A 22,492-nucleotide genomic window follows, 5' to 3' on the forward strand; every position below is an offset into this window, starting at 1 on the left:
TAGAGGGGAGGGGGGCGGGGGAGGGGTTAGCCTGGTGATGGGTATTAAGGAGGGCACGTACTGCATGGAGCACTGGGTGGTATAAGAAAACAATGAATCGTGGATCACCACATCAAAAACTAATGATGTATTGTATGGTGACTAACATAATAAAATAAAATTCTAAAAAAAAAGCAAAGAAAAAAAAGAAGGTATCAGCTCATGATAACATCAACGACAAAATAAAAACATTTTTATGAAAAAAAAGAAAATTGATTTTGTGTAAGTTTATAGAGAATTCTAAATTTATTTATTATTATTTTTTGGTGAGCAACCTCTCTTCAGATGTTGGGGTTTTAGAATATCCCCAAACACATTTATTTTAAAAGTTGAAAGATGAACACACCAAGCACCCACAAAATTGAGCACATACATAGGTAATAAAACATTCTAGTAAAATAGGACAAAAAGCGCTTTCAACTCATTCCTGAATTTTGAATTATGGTGCTATCCCAATTTTTAAAAGTCATCTAAAGTCCAAGGAAGATACAGATAACTCTAAGGGGAAAACCTAGGAAAACAGCTGATGTGACAACAAAATGAAGTCATCAAAAGTCAAGGATCCACATGTTATTATATACAATTCTCAGACAGGTACATTTCTGTGGTTTATGTTACTTCACGATCTCATGTTAGTATTAGATACAGTAAAGGCAGACAATGAGGGCAGGGTGCTATGTTAGAGAAGATGTAGGTATCACTGTCACGGTTGTCTTCCTGAGAGCTGTGAACAACCACGCAAGTCTGGGTAGCATGAAACCTCTGCCTTTATCCTATTCTCCGCATAGCCACATTTCAGCTGACTCCTAGGGCTCTCTGCCTCTTAAATCAAACAATTCCAACACCCAACTCATTGCTTTCATTCTCCCTTTGCCCTTATCTGTCCCATCTTCTTGAACATCAGTGTCTTCACCCAGCTGCTGACCTATAAACTTCAGAGATAATTTCCTCTTGATGCCACTCTCCAGCTCTTCTTGGTTTCCAAGACCTATTTCCAAATCACTGCTAGCATCTATCTAGAAATTTCCAGCATCTTCATGATGCCCCAAGCCAGTCTCTGCATGTGCATCACCGTCGTGGGTAGGCTGCTCCTCTCTTGAAGCCCCTCCCCACCATGCTCTAAGCACATTGGACTTGGATCCTTGCACACAGCACATACTTTCACATCTATTCATGCCCCTCCTTGGACTGTTCCTTCATGTATGTGCCTTAATCTATGCCTTTTATTTTCACTGTGCCAAAGCATTTTATTTTTAATTTTTTTTCAGTTGTATATATTTAAGGTGTACAACTTGGTGACTCAATATACGTATACATACTTACTGCTCATTATCTTCCTCTTTCCTTGCACTGTCCTTCAGTGCTGCAGTCCCTCCCTCCCTACTCTGTCTCTCACCTGAGAACTCCTGCACATCCATGAAGCCACAGCTCAGAGGTGGCCTCTCTCACTAGCTTACTTCAGTCCCTAAACTGGAATTTATTGCTCCTTCCTGTTTGTTCTGATAGCAGTGTGTGTGTGTGTGTGTGTGTGTGTGTGTGTGTGTGTGTGTGAGTGTTCTATATAAGCCTGACTTTAGAGTCTGTCATACTGTATTACATAACTATCTGTCATTCATTTATTTTCCCTAATACATGATGAACTTCAAGGGCAAGGATTGCCTCTTCCTAATCTCTGTATCCTGAGTTGGCTAGAAAGTAAGTTCTCAATACACGTGTGTTGAATTCAGGCCAATTGGCTTGAATTTTATTGAACCTCAAATATAAAGGAGAGCGATTCTCCAATATTTAAAGGGCATGAAAGTTTAATTATTCATTTCTTCTTATGCTAAAAGTAGAGTAAATTACTATTATTACTATTTACCTAGTTCCTGGCACATTTCCCCATACAAAGGGAAATATATACATGTAAATTTATGTGCTCCTCAAAACACAGGAGAATCCGAAAGACATCATCTGAGGGTAAAGAAAAGCTGCTTTTATTATGATATTTAAGCACAGATCTTTAAAGGTTAAAGAAAAGAAGACCACAGTAAGTTTCCAGTCATACAAAGAAAATCAGAGTTCCTTCTTCCTAACTACATTCTAACTACAAATAAAAAAGGGGAAAGATCCCATGTCTGGGACTCTCAGGGGCTCTTGGCTCACCTCCAGCTCACTGCCTCTCTGGAAACACGCTCTGCACCAGGGGCTGGGTGCCAACCGTGCACACTGCTGCAGACATGACCATTCTGTTGTTGGCCAGGGCTAGCTGCATGCACCACTGCTCCAGAGAGGGGCCCATGGACATGCTACTACTGCTAGGTCTCACCTAGGAAATCATTTTCTTGCGGGTGATTTTATTTTTTTATGAGGTGATCTGAAAATAATCCTCAGGACATGAATGTGGGGAAGAAGCCCTGCAAAGCGAACCCATTTTGTATAGACCTGCACAAGCTCTCCAGATCACCTCCCTGCCATACATTTTATTAGGTGCAGAATGCCAGGGCTATACAACTCACATTTCTTTATCCACCATGTGATTGTATGTTTGCAAAGACAGGAAAGGCAGAAGCCTGGTTAGCTAGCTATTATGGAGAACTGCGAATATCTCTATATGCCTCAAAAGCCTTGCAGACTTTCAGGAAAATGGTCCCCATAAGTGCCCTGAGATGAAGAACAAGTACTATAATACTCCATGAGCTTTGGTCCTAAGTTACTTCCAGAAGAAAAATTTCTCTTTGGAGTAAATATGGGAAGAAGCTCATATTGCTCTTGTAGCTTGCTGGTTTGGGGCAGCTTGTCCAGGTCACCTCTGTTGGGTGGTAGAGTCAAGGTCACGGGTAATAAAAATGCAACACAAATGAAAAACAGAACTGTCTCTAAATAAACAATTAACCATCTAATGAGATACTAGTGCACTATCACATCCAAATCAGCCTAGATTTATATACTTCTTTGCACATGAAATAACGAGAACAAATTTTTAATAAAAATCTGAAACTCAAATTTCAGCTAATACTAAAAGGAATACAATTAAATTCATCCTGCATAGAAATGAATATAAAAGTTGTAATAGGACATTTGATAAATTTCAGAAGGTAGAAAATATGCATAACGGTTAATGAGAAAAAGAGTGAAAATAAATAACTGTTTTTGACATCGAGATAGTTGCATTTGCAGAGTCCTTGGTACCTTATAAATCTAGATAATAAAATGTGAATAAACTATGCATTTTTATGGTTTCTGTCGCCAAGGTATCTAAGCTCTTGGAAAAGATTTTACTTATTTTAAAGCATTTATTCAGCGGTATTTTCCACCCCTACCACCTTTTCAGGGATTGTGCATTCTTAAGAAAGAGGAAGACTCATGATCCCCTTTTGCAAATCTCCCTCTCCTCTCAAATTTATGGATGCTAACTTCAGAGTGCAGATTCTAGAAGCAGGGACATAGAGTTCTCCACCATGGCCCAATTACAGCCCGGGAAACTATCTGGAAGAGTGCTATCGAATAGGGTGCACATCAGATAAATTAATAAGGATTCTTCTAGCTGGGGACATTCACACAGTTTTCTGACTGTATCTTAGAGAGTCTACCCTTTCTCATGGCTTCAAGTGTTATCTCTGTACAAATATTGAAACATATCACCTGGGCTCCAGTCCATGTTTCTCTCACAACTCAGATAAATCCCTCTGTCTTTCCCAATTCAACACACCCAAACAGGACCCTGCAACTCCCCCTCAAATGCACTTCTGTTCCAAACTCCACCATCATTCTAGCTTCCAGACCAGAAATGTCAGGGGAAGCTTTCATTCCTTCTTTCATCTCACACAGAACTTGGGAGAGTCACCTCTTGCTGGAATGGGAGGGTCTTGTTGGGAGGGGACCAGGGGTAGGTTTTAGCTGAGAAGCTTCATCTGCTATTGCTTACTGCCTCCTGGTGGCAGGTGGGGAAACAGCGAGGGGTTGGAGCACAGCCCTCCAGGAAGGCGGGATCGAATGCCTAGGATTCCAGTCATCAGAAATACCAGACAGAGTCAAGAGGACAAAATGACCAAATGCAGAGCTGCACAAAACAGCCTAACTGCCTGAGCAGGAACCAAAAATGGACCAAGGTCCCTGGGAGGAGGAGAGCAGGAGTGGGCAGGGAAGACCCAAGGACAGACCAGGTGGGAAGTTAAGTATCAAGAGATCAGATGAGGAGGGTCACAGGTCCTACAGGCCAGCTAGTTGTCTAGCAGATTGGAAACAGACTTCTAGCACTTTCACTCGGTGTGATGAGAGACTGCAAGATCCTGACACTATATTTTGGGAAAAGATAGCTGTGGCATCTATAGCATGCCGGCCAGTGATGCCAGAGAAGCCTTTGGACAGAGTGGTGAAGAGAGATGCCAAAAGACACAGAAGGCTTGCTGTGCTCTCTACCTCTTAGGTAGCAGCAACAAATGGATGAAAACTACATAAGATTCTCAGCCATTGCTTTATACTCACTAAGTCCCACTGGTCCCCTTTGGGACCTGCCTACAGCTTCACTCTACCCTCTCCATCCCCTCATCACCCCTGATCTTGGCCTGCATCAATCTGCATTTGGATTTATCCATAGGGTCTCCAAGATGGTCTTAGTCCAAACAGCCCCCAAATGTAAGGAAATGTACTCAATTTCACTCAAAATAAGAGAAAACAAATTAAAACTATGCTGAGATACCATTTCTCACTTGTCATATTGGTGAAAATTCAAATGCTTCACCAATACTCTGTTGATGAGGCTGTGAAGGAAGGGCCTCATCCCATTGTTGTGGAGAATGCAAAGTAGCACAGCCCTGTGGAAGGGAACTTGGCAATATTCACTAATTCCTGATCTAGCAACACCACCCACAGCTATTTACCCTGAAAATACATCTCCAACAACATGGGAAACCATAACCATGAGATCATTAATTGAGGAATTATTTGGGATATCAAAATATTGGAAACAATCTAAATGCCCACCCATAGTAGAACGGATGATAAACTATGATACATATTAACAATGGAGAAGCATGCAGCTCTAAAAAAAAATTGTGAGGAAGACATGGGAACATATGGAGTGATTACAGGATATATATATTTTTAAGATTTTGTTTATTTATTTTTTAGAGAGAGAGAGTGTGCACGCAAGCAGGGGGAGAAGCAGAGGGGGAAAGAGAGAAAATCTTAAGCAGACTCCACACCCAGCAAGGAGCCCAACTCAGGGCTCGATCTCACAACTCTGAGATCATGATATGAGCCAAAATCAAGAGTTGGATGCTTAACCAACTGAGCCACCAAGGTGTCCCACAGGATACATTTTTAATTGGAAAAGACAAGACACAAAATTATATATATAGTATGGCAACTTTATGTAAGAAAAAGAAAGGTAAAAATATATATGTATTTATATTTTAGCAAAAAGAAACAGGGAAGGGGCACCTGGGTGGCTCAGTCAGTTGAGCATCTGACTCTTGGTTTCAGCTCAGGTCATGACCTCAGTGTCATGGGATTAAGTCCTGCATCGGGCTCTGTGCTCTGCGGGCAGTCTGCTTGAAGATTCTCTCTCTCCCTCTACCTCTTTCTCTCTCCCACCCCCGCTCATGTGCATGCTCTCTCTCTCTCTGTAAATTTTTAAAAAATTAAAAAAAAACAGGGATGATAACCCAGAAACTAATACATTTGGTTGCCCATAAAGGAAAAGGGAAATGGGCTGGAAGGATGTGAGAATACCTTGTTATCTAGTCGTGATTTTCAAGCCATGTCCATCGTGTTTAAGACAATCAACAGAGATGGACAAAAATTAAATGTAATATGAATAGAAATAAATGAATGCACCTATCCATCAATTGATAGCATAACGACGAAGAAAAAACAATCTGAGTGACTTTTGAATATAGTACTCTGTACAACCTCAGTGGGATATATTCTAGGGATGAAAAGAACTGCAAAGAAATCTTGACCTCTACTTAATATATTTGTTGTTGGTAGTGGTATCAGTGGAGTGATTCAGAGCAAATGAGTAAATATTGAACTTACTGAGAACCAGAGCTCTTACCATGGGAGAAAGGAGATATCAATATCAAAATGAGGGATGACAAGGAAGAGACATGACATATACCTTTCAAATTGGAGCTATTAGTATTAGCTCATGACATTTTAAAAAGTACTTATTTCCTAGCTCTAGCCATTGAGAGGGGCTATAATCACACACACACACACACACACACACACACACACACACACACACACACACAGAGACAGAGAGACAGAGAGAAATAGATGCAGTTACACATGGATATAACTATAGATCTATAAATATACAAAGATAAAAATACAGAAAGAGAAAAGGCAAATGGTACAAGATGTTAACAACTGATGACTCTGGGTGAAGGGTATATGGTGTTCCCTGTACATTTTGGAGGGTTTATAATAGTTCAAAATAAAGAGTCAAGGGGAAAAAAATAGTTTGTCTCAACACTGCCTCCCATCTGGGTTACATTTTAGTTGTACTTCTCTGCGCCTTTTCTAGTTCTGGTTTATCTTTCTTGAGAGCTGATGACCAAAACTGCTTTGGTCATACAGGATGAGATGAGTTCAACCCTGCTTTTCGCATTCCTCAGCAGAATCCTGTAGTGCCCAATGGGATCCAATTCTCCAGGAACCAGCTGTCATGACTCCTTGGGCTCTTGCCAAGGATGAAATCAAAGTTCAGCGCCCTCATATGTGAGCTGCTTCAATTACTAATGTATAACTGCTTTAAAACATTGGCCATTTTTCTGCCCACCCACATGGACTCATGAGCTGTTTCTATAGACCATCCCCATTAATTAGATTCTTCATAATCCAGAAGAATTTAGTATCACTGGCACATTCAATGAGTAGTCCCTGAGCATCTGGCACCATGTAGCGCTAGAGATACAGTAGCAGGAAAAATAGACGTAAGTTTCAGACACGATGGTGCTTATGTTTAATTGGTAGAAAGATGATAGCAAATAAGTAAGTAAATACAGAGTAAGCCAGTTGGTGATACAATCTAAAGAAAGGAGCAAGCAAGAAGGATGGAATCTGGGGTGAGGGCTGGGAGTGGTCTGCAATTTTTAAATAGGGCAGTGAGGGAAGACATCATTGAAAAGGTAATGTTTAAGTAAAGACCAGAAAAGGTGGTATCTGGTCTTTACAATGATATCTGGGGGAGGGGGGGGATGTTCTGGGAGGTGCAAGTATCCCATGGGGGAGCCATCTGGCCTGAGTAACAGGAAGCTCATGGGAGCTGGAGCTGGGCAGTGAGTGAGGGCGAGGGCAGAGGAGACCAGGCCAAGAGGTGGGGGCAGGTGGTCTTTGTGGCCCTTGCAGTTCACCTGTAGGTCACTGTCTGCCTTTGACCTTGACTTGGAGTGAGATGGGAAACTTAGGAGGCTTCCAAACAGAGGAGTGACATGGTCTACCTCAGATTTTTAGAGTTTCAGCTAAAGCAAAACTATTTCTCTGTGTTCTTTCTTTGAGATAATGTTTGAGTTGATTCCAAATGGATCCCTGAGGAATCTTTTTATTTCTTCACTTCTTTCCTGTCTCCAGCTAACTTACGATGGCCTATTCATATAACCACCAGAGCCATCATGGTTCCATCATGGGGTCTGAAAAGAGCGTTAGCCATTCATGGCTCTTCTGGGTCATGCCCACGTCTTTGAAGATGAAGAGCAACATGGGAGAGATCAGAGGATTTGGACAAGTTAGAATCAGTATGGGTGACCAAGAGGCCAGGAGGCCAAGCCTCACACGAGGGGTGAAGTGTATGTAGGTTCAGGGAGAGAGAGACAATGCAGGGGGAGCTCTCTGGGACTCCATGGATGCTGGGCAAGGGCAGAGAAGCAGAAGGTGAGAAATGTCCCTGCCCCTTTGCAGAGTTGTTAAAATTGCAGTGGCAGATGAGTGACTAGGAGAGAGGAACATCCCATTCCTTCTCAATAGGTTGTCACAGCTTAGAATCTGCCAGAGGTATCTTGGTCTCTTCCATCCCCTGAAGCCACTCTTCTAGACATGAACTCCCTGGTCTTTCCTCAATGGGCCAGAGGCAATGACCATCCACAGGAGAATCTCAGCTGGGGCTTCTTGGTGCCCTCTCGGTGGAACTGGATAGCCTTGTTTTCAGGTTCCCTCATTCAAAGGGTGGGTCTGAGAAGGGACTTGGGATTTGGATGTATTTCTTGTCTCTTCACTTACCATCTCTTAGCTCAGTGACCAGAGCAGGGGCCTCACACTGAGCTGAAAGAGCCTTTCCTCCAGGCTCTATGCCCACCATGGGCACCATGTCTCTGTTAGAGACTGAAGGAAGCAACTGAGCAAGTAAGGGCACAGGGGCCACAAGAGAGAGGATCAAGCAAAAACACAATTCCTCATCCTCTTCTTTCTATCCTCCTGGCCCTTTTGGACTCTGTTTATGATCATTATTTTTAATGGATTTTTTTTTTTAAGGTAAGAGGCAAGGAGCTGGGAGACTATTGTCTTATCAGTAGAAAGCATCAATACCAATAACATCAGCTGGTTTTACAACATGACAGACGAGAAATAATCAATGCATAAATTAGAGCTTAAACATTGTCATAAACTCTGGAGCATCAGGATTTAGTGTGGGGAGAGATGGCCAAGTTATGACAAAGTTGTAATTGGGAGACAGGAAGTGACATTATTTTTCACAGCAAAATAAAAAGAAGGGAAAGGAAAGAAATTAAGAGAAAATGAAATGCACAGCCTTTGCCAGGCTGAGTTACAAATGATCCCTTAAAATTAAAAAATGCCAGGAACTTACGTGATATCAGCATTAGGGTGTAGCCCAAAGACTTCAGGGTTATCTAGGGATGGCAGTGACTGGATGTACTCAAAATACTGATCCAGGGTTTTGCACAAGGGGATTTTATATCCAGTATAAAAACAGAATGATGGTTCAAACATCTTCTCACTGAACCAGACCTATGCAGGAGAGAAAAAAGAAGAAATAAAAGTGATGAACATCTAAATGAAAACTATAAGGAAGGAAGGGTCACCTTATTTCCATTTTAATAGATTTTTATATTGAGTTTGAAAGGATCTTAAGAAAACCACGGATAGAAATAATTAGCACAATACAAAGAAAAAAGAAAGGCCACATGACACAAAAACGGTGAAGCCTGAGCCTCTCTTGAACACCAAAGAAGACGCTTGCTAACAGTGACAAGAGAGCCAGCCTTGCAAGCACACTCTCTTTGCTCCACTAAACTCACGATCCCCCATCCCACTTTTGAAGGCGAATGAGAACACACTGCAGAGAGGAGGCCATAACCATACACAGGAGAGAGGATCTGGGCATTTCCATGGCCTCCCTTTGCCCCCAAAACAGGGTTCATGCCGGGGAATGTGCTGTGCTCAGGGTGGCTCACAGCAGCACCCTGCACCACTCAAGGCCAGGAAAACTTAACAATTGTCTCCCCTCCCATCCCAAGCTGGAGAGCTCCCTCTGTTAATTAAGTTATGTTCCTGGCCACAAGAAGCAAATGTATCCAACTGTCTTATTGTTTGCCTGAAGACATCTTTTTCTCATTCCATATGAATTGATTATCTGTAATGTAAAAGCAAGAGAACAAATACACACTTGGTGTGAATAGACTTATTCTGAGGAGGAAAAAAAAAAGAATGCTGAATGCCTATGAGCCAGATTTGAGGCAATGACTTCAGTGTCTAACAGCAATTTTCTCAGCAGGAAGGGAAGTAACAGGAAGACAGGAGGAACAGAAGTGCAGGCAGGATGTCTGAATCCCTCGGAGGACTCAATGTGAAAAGAGATGGGGATTGTGCTTTACTTCAGTAGGTTACACTTTCTCTAGCATCTTCCTTCCATATCCTTCTTCCAGCTCTTTTTAGGTCCAGTGATCACTCTGAAATGTCCTGTGTGCTGGTTTTCTCTTCTAGACCCCCTTCCCTCTGCCACCCTGCCCCTCCCCCCCAGTTCTATCCTAGTTAACTCCTGTGCACAAGGCACGGGGCTGAGAACTGAAATAGAAGGCAAAGGTGAGTCACACACCATTCTTTCCTCTAAGGAGCTTGTGACCCACTGGAGGGATAAGTCAATTACATAATAAACCATAGTGCAAAGTCCACTAAGGTAAGCGCCAAAGGAAATAAAAATAAGCAAAACACAAGGAGGCTTAAAGCAGGAAGAGGGAATAGCCAGCGGGATGTCAGGTAAGGCTTTATCTGGGAAGTGATCTTAGAGATAAGCCTTGAAGGATAGGATTTCGACAGGGGAACTCCCCAGTGACTGGGGAGACCACACCAGCAAAGGCACAGAGGAACTGATGCAAAAATGTGAGGCAGGGTGAGGAGGTGGTGAAATCTAGGATAAATAAGTCCAGGTGATGACTGGCGTTGATTTAAGAAATGAGAAACAGTTCAAAGTTATTAAAGAGAACAGTGCTATGATCATGGTCATTAATTAGAAAGGTTATGGTTTTAGTGATGTGGATAACCAGGGAGGAGAAGGCCACAACACTGACCACACTGAGTTCTCCAGTACCAATGACATAAATCTATAAAAGCAACATGAAGTTTCTTCCTGTTTTTCTATCACTTTATTAATATACCCACAAAGAGCTGGAGTCACAAACACACACACACAGCTGAGTATCAGCAAATTTGGAGGACATTTTGGGGGACAGTCAACATAAGGAATAAGAAATCAACATGGAAGGACTTCGGGAGACTCTAGAAGGTACCTTACAAAGATAAGCAGTCATCCTCCAAGGACAATAAATAAAGTTCTACAATTGTTGGTTTGAGAGGAGACACACCGTAAGATGTTGAGAACAGAGAAAACAAACAGGGGTTCAAAGATAAGCCCCAAGGATATAAAATCAATGCAAAGAAATTAGTTGCATTTCTATACACCAACAAGACAGAAGAAACAGAAATAAAGGAGTCGATCCCATTTGCAATTGCACCCAAGACCATAAGATACCTAGGAATAAGTCTAACCAAAGAGGCAAAGAATTCATACTCAGAAAACTATAGAATATTCATGAAAGAAATTGAGGAAGGCACAAAAAAATGGAAAAACGTTCCATGCTCATGGATTGGAAGAACAAACATTGTGAAAATCTCTATGCTACCTAGAGCAATCTACACATTTAATGCAATCCCTATCAAAACACCGTCAACTTTTTTCAAAGAAATGGAGCAAATAATTCAAAAATTTATATGGAACCAGAAAAGACCCCGAATAGCCAGAGAAATGTTGAAAAGAAAACCAAAGCTGGTGGCATCACAATGCCGGACTTCAAGCTTTATTACAAAGCTGTCATCACCAAGACAGTATGGTACAAAAACAGACACATAGATCAACGGAACAGAATAGAGAGCTCAGAAATGGACCCTCAACTCTATGGTCAACTAATCTTCGACAAAGCAGGAAACAATGTCCAATGGAAAAAAGACAGTCTCTTCAACAAATGGTGTTGGGAAAATTGGACAGCCACATGCAGAAGAATGAAACTGGACTATTTCCTTACACCACACACAAAAATAGACTCAAAATGGATGAAAGACCTAAATGTGAGACAGGAATCCATCAAAATTCTAGAGGAGAACACAGGCAGCAACCTCTTCGACCTCAGCCACAGCAACTTCTTCCTAGAAACATCTCCAAAGGCAAGGGAAGCAAAAATGAACTATTGGGACTTCATCAAGATAAAAAGCTTTTGCACAGCAAAGAAAACAATCAACAAAACCAAAAGACAACCGGCAGAATGGGAGAAGATATTTGCAAATGACATATCAGATAAAGGGCTAGTATCCAAAATCTATAAAGAACTTATCAAACTCAACACCCAAAGAACAAATGGTCCAGTCAAGAAATGGGCAGAAGACATGAACAGACATTTTTCCAAAGAAGACATCCAAATGGCCAACAGACACATGAAAAAGTGCTCAACATCGCTCGGCATCAGGGAAATCCAAATCAAAACGTCAATGAGATACCACCTCACACCAGTCAGAATGGCTAAAATTAACAAGTCAGGAAACGACAGATGTTGGCAGGGATGCAGAGAAAGGGGAACTCTCCTACACTGTTGGTGGGAATGCAAGCTGGTGCAGGCACTCTGGAAAAGAGTATGGAGGTTCCTCAAAAAGTTGAAAATAGAGCTACGCTACAATCCAGCAACTGCACTACTGGGTATTTACCCCAAAGATATAAATGTAGTGATCCAAAGGGGCACATGTACCCCAATGTTTATAGCAGCAATATCCAAAATAGCCACACTATGGAAAGAGCCTAGATGTCCATCAACAGATGAATGGATAAAGAAGATGTGGTAGATACATACAATGGAATATTATGCAGCCATCAAAAAACCCAAAATCTTGCCATTTGCAACGATGTGGATGGAACTAGAAGGTATTATGCTCAGCGAAATAAGTCAATCAGAGAAAGACAATTATTATATGATCTCACTGATATGAGGAATTTGAGAAACAAGGCAGAGGATCATAGGGGAAGGGAAGGAAAAATGAAACAAGATGAAACCAGAGAGAGAGACAAACCATAAGAGACTCTTAATCTCAGGAAACAAACTGAGGGTTGCTGGAGTGGAGGGGGTGGGAGGGATGGGGTGGCTGGGTGATGGACATTGGGGAGGGTATGTGCTATGGTGAGCGCTGTGAATTGTGCAAGACTGATGAATCACAGACTTGTACCTCTGAAACAAATAATACATTATATGTTAATAAAAAATAAAAACAAAGATAAGCCCCAGATTGAAAGTCATATAGAGACAGAGGGTCCAACTTGAAGGCACTGATAGACAGTTAAAAACCGAGCCTCCCTCTGAGTAGCATGGTCAGGGTAAAGTGGCCACAAGGAGGTTAGGTCAGCAGGTCAGAAGGTAGGACTGAAGAAGCAGAGACTGAGATAGGGGAAGGCAGCATGTGGGCCCTATGGTGCTTTCTGCAGCCTTCTTCAGTAGAGATTCCTGGTAACCCCATGTCCTTACAGCCAGAGACCCACACTCACCTCTCTAGTTATTGAGGGGACATCTGGAACAGGCGAGGGGAAGGAACAGATGAGACAGGAGGCTGAAGGGAGTGCAGGATGAAGTGTACATTCGGTGGGAGTAAGGGGCGGGGCTGCCCAGTGCTCAGAGAGCTGGAGCCATTGAAGGTGGAGCAATTCTAAGGGAAGCCAGGAGAAAGAGAGAGACAGAGAGAAAGAAGTGGGGGCTGGCGGGGGGGGGGGAGGGAATGAGGGGTGGAAAAGCTGCCCGGGGCAAAAGAATGGAAAATAGTAGGATGAACTTTTCATTTAGAGCAGTGATTAAATCCCAGATGGGCTTCCCCCAGGTGGAGCCCAAGCCCAAAGGATGGAGAATTGTAGCCTTCTGAGAGGGGGTTGGGGTCTGCTGACTGCTCTTCTATTGCCCTGAGTATAGGGGTGGGGGGGCAGTATAGGGTGGGAATAGAGAAGTAGAAGAGGGGGAAGATTCAGGTCAGAGGCAGGAACTGTCCACCTGGAGGTCTTGAAGGTGCCACAGTTTGAGCAACAGGCTCTCTTCCTCTCCCTCCCTTTGCCCACAAGCAGCTTTGAGCTGAGATCCAGAGAACCCATTTGGTTCTGATGTGGATGGCAAAGAGGTCTCTTAGAAATCCCCTTCATTTTGCCAGCAAACTGAAGGTGTTCCTGCCACCTTTAAGTAAGGCAATTTCAATAAAACAAAGACAAACCAACTAAGGGAGTTGGTTAATCAGGACTCTCCTTGAACTCTACTTCTTAGAAAAAGTCTAAGCAATTTTTTAAGCTAATATAAAGTGTTGTTAAAAAAAAAAGTATACCTGATTTTCAGGTTGCGCTCTGGGGTCAGTAAAAATTCAATACAGTCTACTCTTAGATGAATATGACTCCAGGCACATAATACTCAATCTGCTGAGATTAAATTACGTTTATTATCATCAACAGACATGTACTGAGTGTATCCTAGGTGCTAGAAAGGACACAGAGACTTAGATGACCTGTTTCTTATTTTAATGGCATTACAATCTAATGGGGGAGACCGAGTGTATGTATTAGGATCACATATTTCCCTTTCCCACTCTCCAAGGCAACTATTTCACATCTCTTCCCCTTTCTTCAAATGTCCCAAACTTGCCATCCCCTCCCCTCAGCTGATGACTTGCATCCCCTTAGCTGATGATGCTTCTTATTTCACTCTGAGCATAGATACAATTAGAAGAAAACAACCCCATCTTCCCCCACCAATCCTCCCTGCTTCTGCCACCCATAGGTTTCCTAGGCTTCCCCCATCATAAGGAATGGGCTGCCCTCCTTCTGAGAGCCAGTACACATACTGGTAAATCTAAATCAGCACTGGTTGTAAAATTATCTTAATAAGTAACAGGAATGGGAATAAAAATGAGGAAGAACCAAAATGCTCCACAGCGGTAGTATGGAAGATACAAGTCAGAAGGGCTCGAAGGTAAAGCCTAAAATGTAGAGTTAGATTTCACCAATACAGAAATATAAAAAAAAAATTTTTTTTAAAGCAGGAAAGAAGAAAAAAAGGCCAAAAAAGGTATGGCTAATGAAACCCACAAAATAAGATGGAAGAATAAGTCAAAACATAGCAGTAATCATAGCAATAAAATGATTAATTTGCCTATTAAAATACAGAGAACTTCAGAGTAGATACTAAAAATTCCAGCTATTTGTTGTTTATAAGAGATAAATCTGAAACATAATGACACAGAAAAGTTGAAATAAAAGGAATAGAAAAATATATACCAGGTATACTGAAATTAAGTATTTTTAATCATTAAAAGACTAATACAAGAGTGAAGAGGCAAGGCTCAGAGTGGGAAAAGAAATTTGCAACCACATAATCAACAAAGAAATTACATCCAGAATATGCAAAAAGCTCCTGTAAATCAATATTTTAAAAGATGCATAACTTAAGAGAAATAGAAGCAAGAATGTACAAGCAAGTCACAAAGGAGAAAACTAAAACAGTGAATCAACATGTGAGGGTGCTCAAGTCCATTAGCATTCAGAGAAATAAAAATTAAAACCAGAGTGAGATACCATTATATATCCACCAGAATGGCTAACATTTATGGATGTATTCTTGGAACAACACTTTGGAAACCAGGTTGATGTGATTGACTAAAATGGAAAGTATGCAAACCCTATAACCTAGCAATTCCGCTCCTATTGGAAAGGCATATTCATGTGCTCCAAGAACCTTGTACAAGACTGTCCCCAGATGCATTATCTGTAATAGCTCCAAATGGAAACAATCTTAATTTCCACCAATACAATACAATGGAACCCAACACAGGAAAGGATAATGAGTAGAATACACACAACATGGATGAATCTCAAAATACCATATTGAGAAAAAGAAGCCAGACACCAAAATGAAAACATCCTCTATGGTTCCATTTATATGAAGTTCAAAAACAGGCAAAACTGAACTATGTTAATAAGGAGTACTTACTTAGATGGTAAAAGTATAGTGAGAAAGAAACAGTTTGTATAAGTCAGAATTGTGGCTACCTTGAGGGAATGGGGGGTTGTGATGGAGAAGGGACATGCGTGAGTCTTTGGGGGAGGTGGAAATATTCTATGTCTATTTGAAGAGACTTAGTAAACTATATATTTATGTTTTATACATTTTTCTGTATATTTAATATTTCTTAAAAGTAGGTTATGTTTTTTAAAGATTTATCAGGCAAATACTAAGTACAGGTAAAGTCCCTTTCCTCATCTTCCTTGACCTCTCTCAGTTGACCATTTCTTCTTTCCTGATACATTAAAATACTCAAAGCCTTGTCTTTAGCTTGTTTTCTTTCTCTACACTTTCTTCTTAGATGATGCTCTCATCCATTATCTTGACTTCAAATGCTATCTATATGCTGACAAATTCCAACACTTTTTCTCTAGCCCTGACCTCTCTCCTGAGCTCCAGACCTGTAAATCCAACTGCCTTGTTTACCTTCCTTCATTCTCTTATTCAACAAATATTTATTGAGCTTGTAGTATGTTCTAGGTTCTGCTCTGCATGCTGGGAATCTGGCAGTGATGTAATCAGGCAAAGTCCCTGCCTTTAGGGAACTTCAGTGTTATACAACTCCATTTGGGTGTCTAGTGGGCATTTCAAAAGTTACATGATCAGAACAGAACTTCTAATTTCTGGCCCCAGCCAATAAAACTCATTCCTTCTGTAGCCCTTCTCCTCTGTAAATAGTCCTATTCTCTACCCAGTTGTTTAAGTCAAAACTAGGATTCTTGACCCCCTCATCTTTCACCACCAGCATTCTGCTGGTAGTAGCTGTACAATATATGGAAAATCTAACCACTTCTCAGAATCTCGAGTATGGAAACTCCACTTTTTGGTACTTTTGCAATTATTCTACCACACAGTATACAAGACATCTTCTTATTCCTTTAAACCTCAGATATAGAGGTGAGTTTACCATATTTCTTTATTTTATCATTCTCATGAGTCTAGGCCCCCCTTTTTTTGAGAGAGAGCAAGCAGTGGGGAGGGGCAGAGGGAGAGGGAGAGAGAGAATCTTAAGCAGGTTCCACGCTCAGCACGGAGCCCAGTGTGGGACTCAGTCTCACAACCCTGAGATCATGACCTGAGCTAAAATCAAGGGTCAGACCAACTGAGCCATCCAGGTGCCCAGAGTTTAGGCCCCTTTTATTTTTGTTTTTCCCCATTCAGTCCTGATCTCCACAATTTGCGAATTTCTCTGGGACATATATTCAGGGAGTCTGGTTCAGAAAGTATCACGCACTTGATATGACTAAATGCCACCAGATTGTACCCTAGAAGGGTGAGCAATAGTATTCCATTGTGCTCATTCCCTACTTCTTAGGATTCTTAGGCATTTGTAGGGGATGTTGCAATGCACCACCAGTTCCTTCTTCAGGACCCAGGCACTCACTTCCTCAGCTGTCTGGAGGATTGGCTACCTAGGGCTCATCACATTGTCCCTCCCAAGGTACTGACCCGGCAGAAGGGAGCCTGCCTCAACCAAGGTCGTACCCTGGGGAAGGGGAATCCACAGGCAGCCCAACCTATGATGGTTACCTTCAGCTCCACATACATATTTCCATAAACATTATTGTATATGTCCATTTGTGGACTTTTTCTAGAAATGTTCTGCGATGTGTCTACCTAGAATACTTAATTTCAGTAAGTTTTGCCCAGTTGCTTTCTAGGAGGTGTGTACTGACTTAATCTCCAGCAGCCAGGCTCCCACCTCCACACAACACTTATCACCATCCACCTTTCTCCACATATGGCATTAAGAAAAACTTGCAAAAATAAATAAGGATTGAAAGAAAAATCAGATTCCTGGTCAACCTCCAATTTACCAAAATACCCCCAAAGTTTATGCTTTGCTGTTTTTGTTAGGGGCAAAAAAAAAAAAATCATTGAAACAGAGAATTACCAATATAGATCCTACTACAAAGAATTCAAATAACCATAAAATACTCATAAATCTGATTTTTCCACTTAGGTAATGTATATTGCTTCTTTAACATGTAAAACTTTTAAGAAGAGCTTGAGCCTGGTACATATATTTATACAATTTATCACTGACATGAACAGTGTAATTGCTAAGGAATAATTTTCTCTAGAAAATGTTTGCCAATGTGATGTATGTAGATTTTACTGGGCACAGAGGGAAAAATGAACAGTTCACCAATTTTCAGTTGTCCTAATGGAAAAGATGAGAATACTCGAATTATGCTTAATTCTCCAGTCACTTATTTGGGGGTTTGAAATCTTCGTGAGACTTGCATTCAGAGGAAGTAGCAAATAAATTGTCATGTTTTCATGGAAGAGGGGCAGTGTGGAGAGACCCTGAAAATAAGCAATTCATTTATACAGGGGAAAATTTACAGACCACTGAAAGTTGATGTCTATTGTGTTCTGGACCACAAGTAAGATAGCTAATTGGTTTGGCTTTGGCTTTGGTTTGGGTTTGGGCTTTGTTGGCTGTTTCTTTTCAGCAGTTATGCTCTCTGGGTTTCTTCCCCCTTAAGTTTGGCTCACTGATTTACAAACAAACAAATATTCTTGTTTAAAATGAAAATGCAATGAAATGTGTCCCAAGCTTTTTCTGTAAATTGACTTACTCTAGCAAAGCAATTAAGTAGACGTTTATCAAAGTCATCTGTCACTCGTCCTCCATATTGAACTTCTCCAATCATGTACCGAACAGTACTCCATGATACACCCTTTATTAAAAATACAAAAGATTATTCATTGTCAATCCAAACAAGAAACTCTGAACATTTCAGGTCTTTCCCTGGAGAAAATGTCTCAAAAAGGAAGCACAAACTAGATCACATTTAAAATGACTCATAATCTTCTCTTAGTAGCTCTTTTGCTATTACATGACTGAAACTGCCAGGGTTTGGTCACCAAAGAAAAATCTACAATACTAAATATCAAGTGAATATATTACTCACTGATCATTTAAAATGTGGGGGGAAGACTATTTTTTTCACTCTGTGGATGTAATCATCTATAACACTCATTATAGTAATGCTAAGCTGTTAGAAAAAAGTCATGTTTAGTGAAGAAAGTGGGAAAAAATCAAGTAATCAATGGTTTAATATGCTTTCTTAGTTGTATATTTTCTGAATCAGTATGAGAACAACCAGAAAATTATTCATTCACAGCATTTTTCTACAATGCAATCCTTTGCTGTCTCATTCTGTGAGCTATAACTAAATCAAAGTATTTATTAATTTCCATAGCAATCTTATCCTACAATACATTACAGATATTAATAGTTTTTTGTTTTTTTTTTTTACTCAATACATTTGGGGTAGGAAAAGTAAGAATGCTTGATTTTTTTTTTAATTTACTTTCTCTTGGCTAAATTTTGATTCATCAGCTCTACTGCCTTTCAAAACATCTATTTCAAGGTTAACTATTATTTGTATATACAAAATGATAAATAATAACAGAGTATGAACCCATAAAATGTAATTTTTCATCAAGCTGTCATACTCAATTTAATATCCCTTTGTAACTTCAAGGAAAAATAATGGTTTCTAGATCCTCCAGCGGCCCACATAAAAATTCATCATGGCTTACCATCACCATACTGATACTCCAGTATCTATAATTAGCTTCAAGATCTACTATGAGAAAGAAGAGAAGGGGAGACAGTAGGAAACCAGAATTTACTGAGTTCTTATTGTGCACCATATACTGTGCTTTCACAAATGCTAATTCACTTATTCTTTACAGAAACCAAGACCGCTTTGTAGATGAGGAAACAGGCTATAAGAGGCTCATGAACTTGCTCTAGATCATAGAGAAAACGGATTTCCAACCCTTTTTAACACATGTGGAGGGACAACTGGCTTGTGTTCTTAGGTCTGTGACCTGGAGGAAGTCCTTTATTCTCTTTTGTCCATTACCTCACCAGTAAAACGGGGATAACAGTAATGCCCTCTGCGCCGACCTCACAGAATTGGGAAGTTTCAAGTGAGATCCTTCATGCATGAGCACTTTGAGAACTATGAAATGCTGGACAATGATCAGTGACTATTATTAGAAATTATTGCCATCTATTTGTGTAAGTTTAAACATCTGTTAAGATGTGACTAAACCTGAGAAAGAACTCTTGTGTGGGCTAAGATAACATTTTCACTTCTGAAGAGGCATCAGTGAGATGCTGGAAGAAAAGTCTGATTTAAGGTGTACATTCTCTTGAAGTGCACTGGGGGCAGTTAGGTGGGATATGAGGAAGGTTGTGGAGTTTCTGCACACAATGAGTTGCATCATTTGTGGTCTGTCTCTGCTGTATGTGCCCAGGACAGAGACGAGAGAGGGGGAACACAAATCTGAGATTAGGGTCCAAACGCACTCCTAGGGGCAGTAGGGGAGTGAGGGGAAATGGCTGGACCAGTGAACAATGGATTAGAATGAGCAGTCCCTTTTCGGGGAGGTAGGGGGAACCTCAGGGGGTTCAACTGTGTATTATAGACTGAAAATGTCTGTAGAACCTTGATTTGAGGAAAGCAATAAAAATGGGAAAAAAATAACAATTTCACTCACTTTTTTAATATCACATTCATCAAGGTGATTCTGAATGAACTGGACACTGGCTGCAAAGTCAGCAGAATTGAATTCATAGGGAATATTCCATCCTAAGGGACCAAATTTGCGTCGCTCCTTAACAACACCAAGGAAAAAAAGTAAGATTTTAAAATTGAATGCAGCTGATTTCTCTTATTATTAAAACATAAAATACAGGAAAATTAAGGCATGATATAGAGATAAGTTGATGTCATAAAAGAACAGTATACAATTTTTGATATATTAACCACTAGAAATACTATTTCATGGCTCTATGGCCAGATGGTTTACAAGAATATATCCTCAGGTGCCTAGGTGGTTCAGTTGGTTAAGTGTCTGCCTTCTGCTCAGGTTATGATCCCAAGGTCCTGGGATCGAGTCCGAGTCCTGCATTGGGCTCCCTGCTCATCAGGGAGTCTGCTTCTCCCTCTACCCTCCCACCCCCCGCTGATGTGCACATGTGCATGCTTTCTCTATCCTGCAAAAATAAATAAATAAAAATCTTAAAAAAAAACAACAAATCCTCAAATATTTGCCAAATTGGAGTTCTTGGGCTTTAAAAAAAAGTCTAGGTTTCCATTGCCAATTCAAAAAAAAACGCAGTAGGTGCTCAATAAATGTCTGTTAAAAGAATTCATTTATACTAAATTGGACTCTTAAACATTTCAAATGTTAAATGTAAGGGTTTAAATTTTTGTTTTTCCAGTTGAATAACTTAAGAACTCAAGAGCATTTAGACCCCCTGCTAGTTTCACTTTGTAATCTTGCAATTTCAGACTTAGAAAACCCCAAATCTCTATGGTGAAACATGACACATCCTTCTTAAAACTTTCACATTGCCCTCATTTGTTCTCTCCTATGAAACAGTAGCTGTTTTGAATTGCCAAATTGCCCATAAGCAATCCAAAGGGGCTCATATCAAATGATTCAGTTGCCTCAATATTCTGGAGACCATGTTAGAACTGGTACTTCCAGGCTCTGATCACCTAGCAAACCACATAGATTAACTCAAATATCACTATACAATCAGCTTTCTCTGCCTTGGTGCACAACCAATCTCTAAGGGAGGCCCAATTATTTATTTGGGTTAGCTCCTAGCCCTTTGACCCTAGTCGTTGAGGTGAGAATTCATGGGGAGAATAGAATCCCAAAACATCTATAGAAAGGTATAATTCTACTTCTCTACCTCTAAATATATACTAACTTTTCTTTCTCTCTTCTGCCTTCCCACACACACACATACACACACACACTCACATGCTATTTTCACAAGTCATTCCAATACTTCTTACTACAGCTGCTCCATGCTTTAGATCCTAATTAATACCACCATTTAAGGAATCTAAATGAATTTTAGTTTAGACAAATTCACAGATGGGTCAGAGAAAAAAATTCAGAAAGCAAGAAGGTTTAATTACTGATTTTCAGAATGTGCTTTTAAAATATTAAGTAAACCATGAAAATTAATTTGGGTAATTTGGGTCCAGATGTCCTGACCCTGGGAGATCAGACTGTTAAATAAAAATTCAACCAAGTAAATCTTAAAGATCTCCATGGCTTTATTGAACGATTGATGAATCAGGCAGCATCCACTTAGATAGGAAGGAGCCCCAAAGAGCTACAGAAAAGGAAAGGTTTTTAAAGGCAGAGAGAGGATGGCACAAGGAAGTCATAAATAAGGAAAAGGATTATTTTGGGCAAAGTCACCTTCCTTTGGGGGAGAAAAGGGGTCTATTAAGGGATTACCTCACTAGTGCTGACCAGGAAATTCCAGACTAACCAGTTAAAATTACATTCGAGAGAAGGTTGAAATTGCAGTTAGATTACATATTGGTTTCAGTTTGGTGATGTGGGCTTAGCACAAGTAACTCCATTTTGGGTCTGTTGTCTCCTTTTTAACAAGACTGAGGGCAAACAAACAACTCTTAAAAATGTAAACTACCGAATCTTGGAGCAGGATGGCGGAGGAGTAGGAGACCTGGATTTCGTCTGGTTCCAGGAATTCAGCTGGATAGGGATCAAACCATTCTGAACACCTACGAACTCAACAGGAGATCGAAGAAAAGAATATCAACAACTCTCTGAACAGAAAAGCGACCACTTTCTGGAAGGTAGGATGTGCAGAGAAGTGAATCCGAGGTGATATTTGGGAGGATAGATGGCGGGGGAGGGGGCCTTTGGCAGCCACCTCTGGCAAGTGATAGAGCTGTGGAGCACAAAATTGTAACTTTCAGAAGTTGGCTCTGCTGAGGGATGTTGCCCCAGTGGCTAAGTCGGGGGTGGAACCCTCTCTGCGATGGTGTGGTCTCAGGACCCTCGGGGTCAGAGAAAGACCGGGG

At 40.7% G+C, this 22,492-nt stretch overlaps 1 protein-coding gene across 1 annotated transcript in view; it reads right to left on the reverse strand.

The window, feature by feature from the left end:
* Positions 1-22,492, reverse strand: part of DNAH8 (dynein axonemal heavy chain 8) — a 407,368-nt gene that overhangs the window by 40,048 nt on the left and 344,828 nt on the right. The window contains exons 79-81 of the mRNA XM_073884828.1: positions 20,133-20,249; positions 18,194-18,295; positions 8,831-8,991 (exon numbers count right to left, since the gene is read on the reverse strand). Of these exons, the coding sequence (XP_073740929.1) occupies positions 8,831-8,991; positions 18,194-18,295; positions 20,133-20,249 (380 nt within the window). The remainder of the gene's footprint in view (positions 1-8,830; positions 8,992-18,193; positions 18,296-20,132; positions 20,250-22,492) is intronic.

This window comes from Callorhinus ursinus, unplaced genomic scaffold (genome assembly GCF_003265705.2).
Source record: "Callorhinus ursinus isolate GAN/ISIS: 27379988/994484 unplaced genomic scaffold, GSC_fseal_2.0 scaffold59, whole genome shotgun sequence".
In the NCBI taxonomy this organism is placed as follows: Eukaryota; Metazoa; Chordata; class Mammalia; order Carnivora; family Otariidae; genus Callorhinus; species Callorhinus ursinus.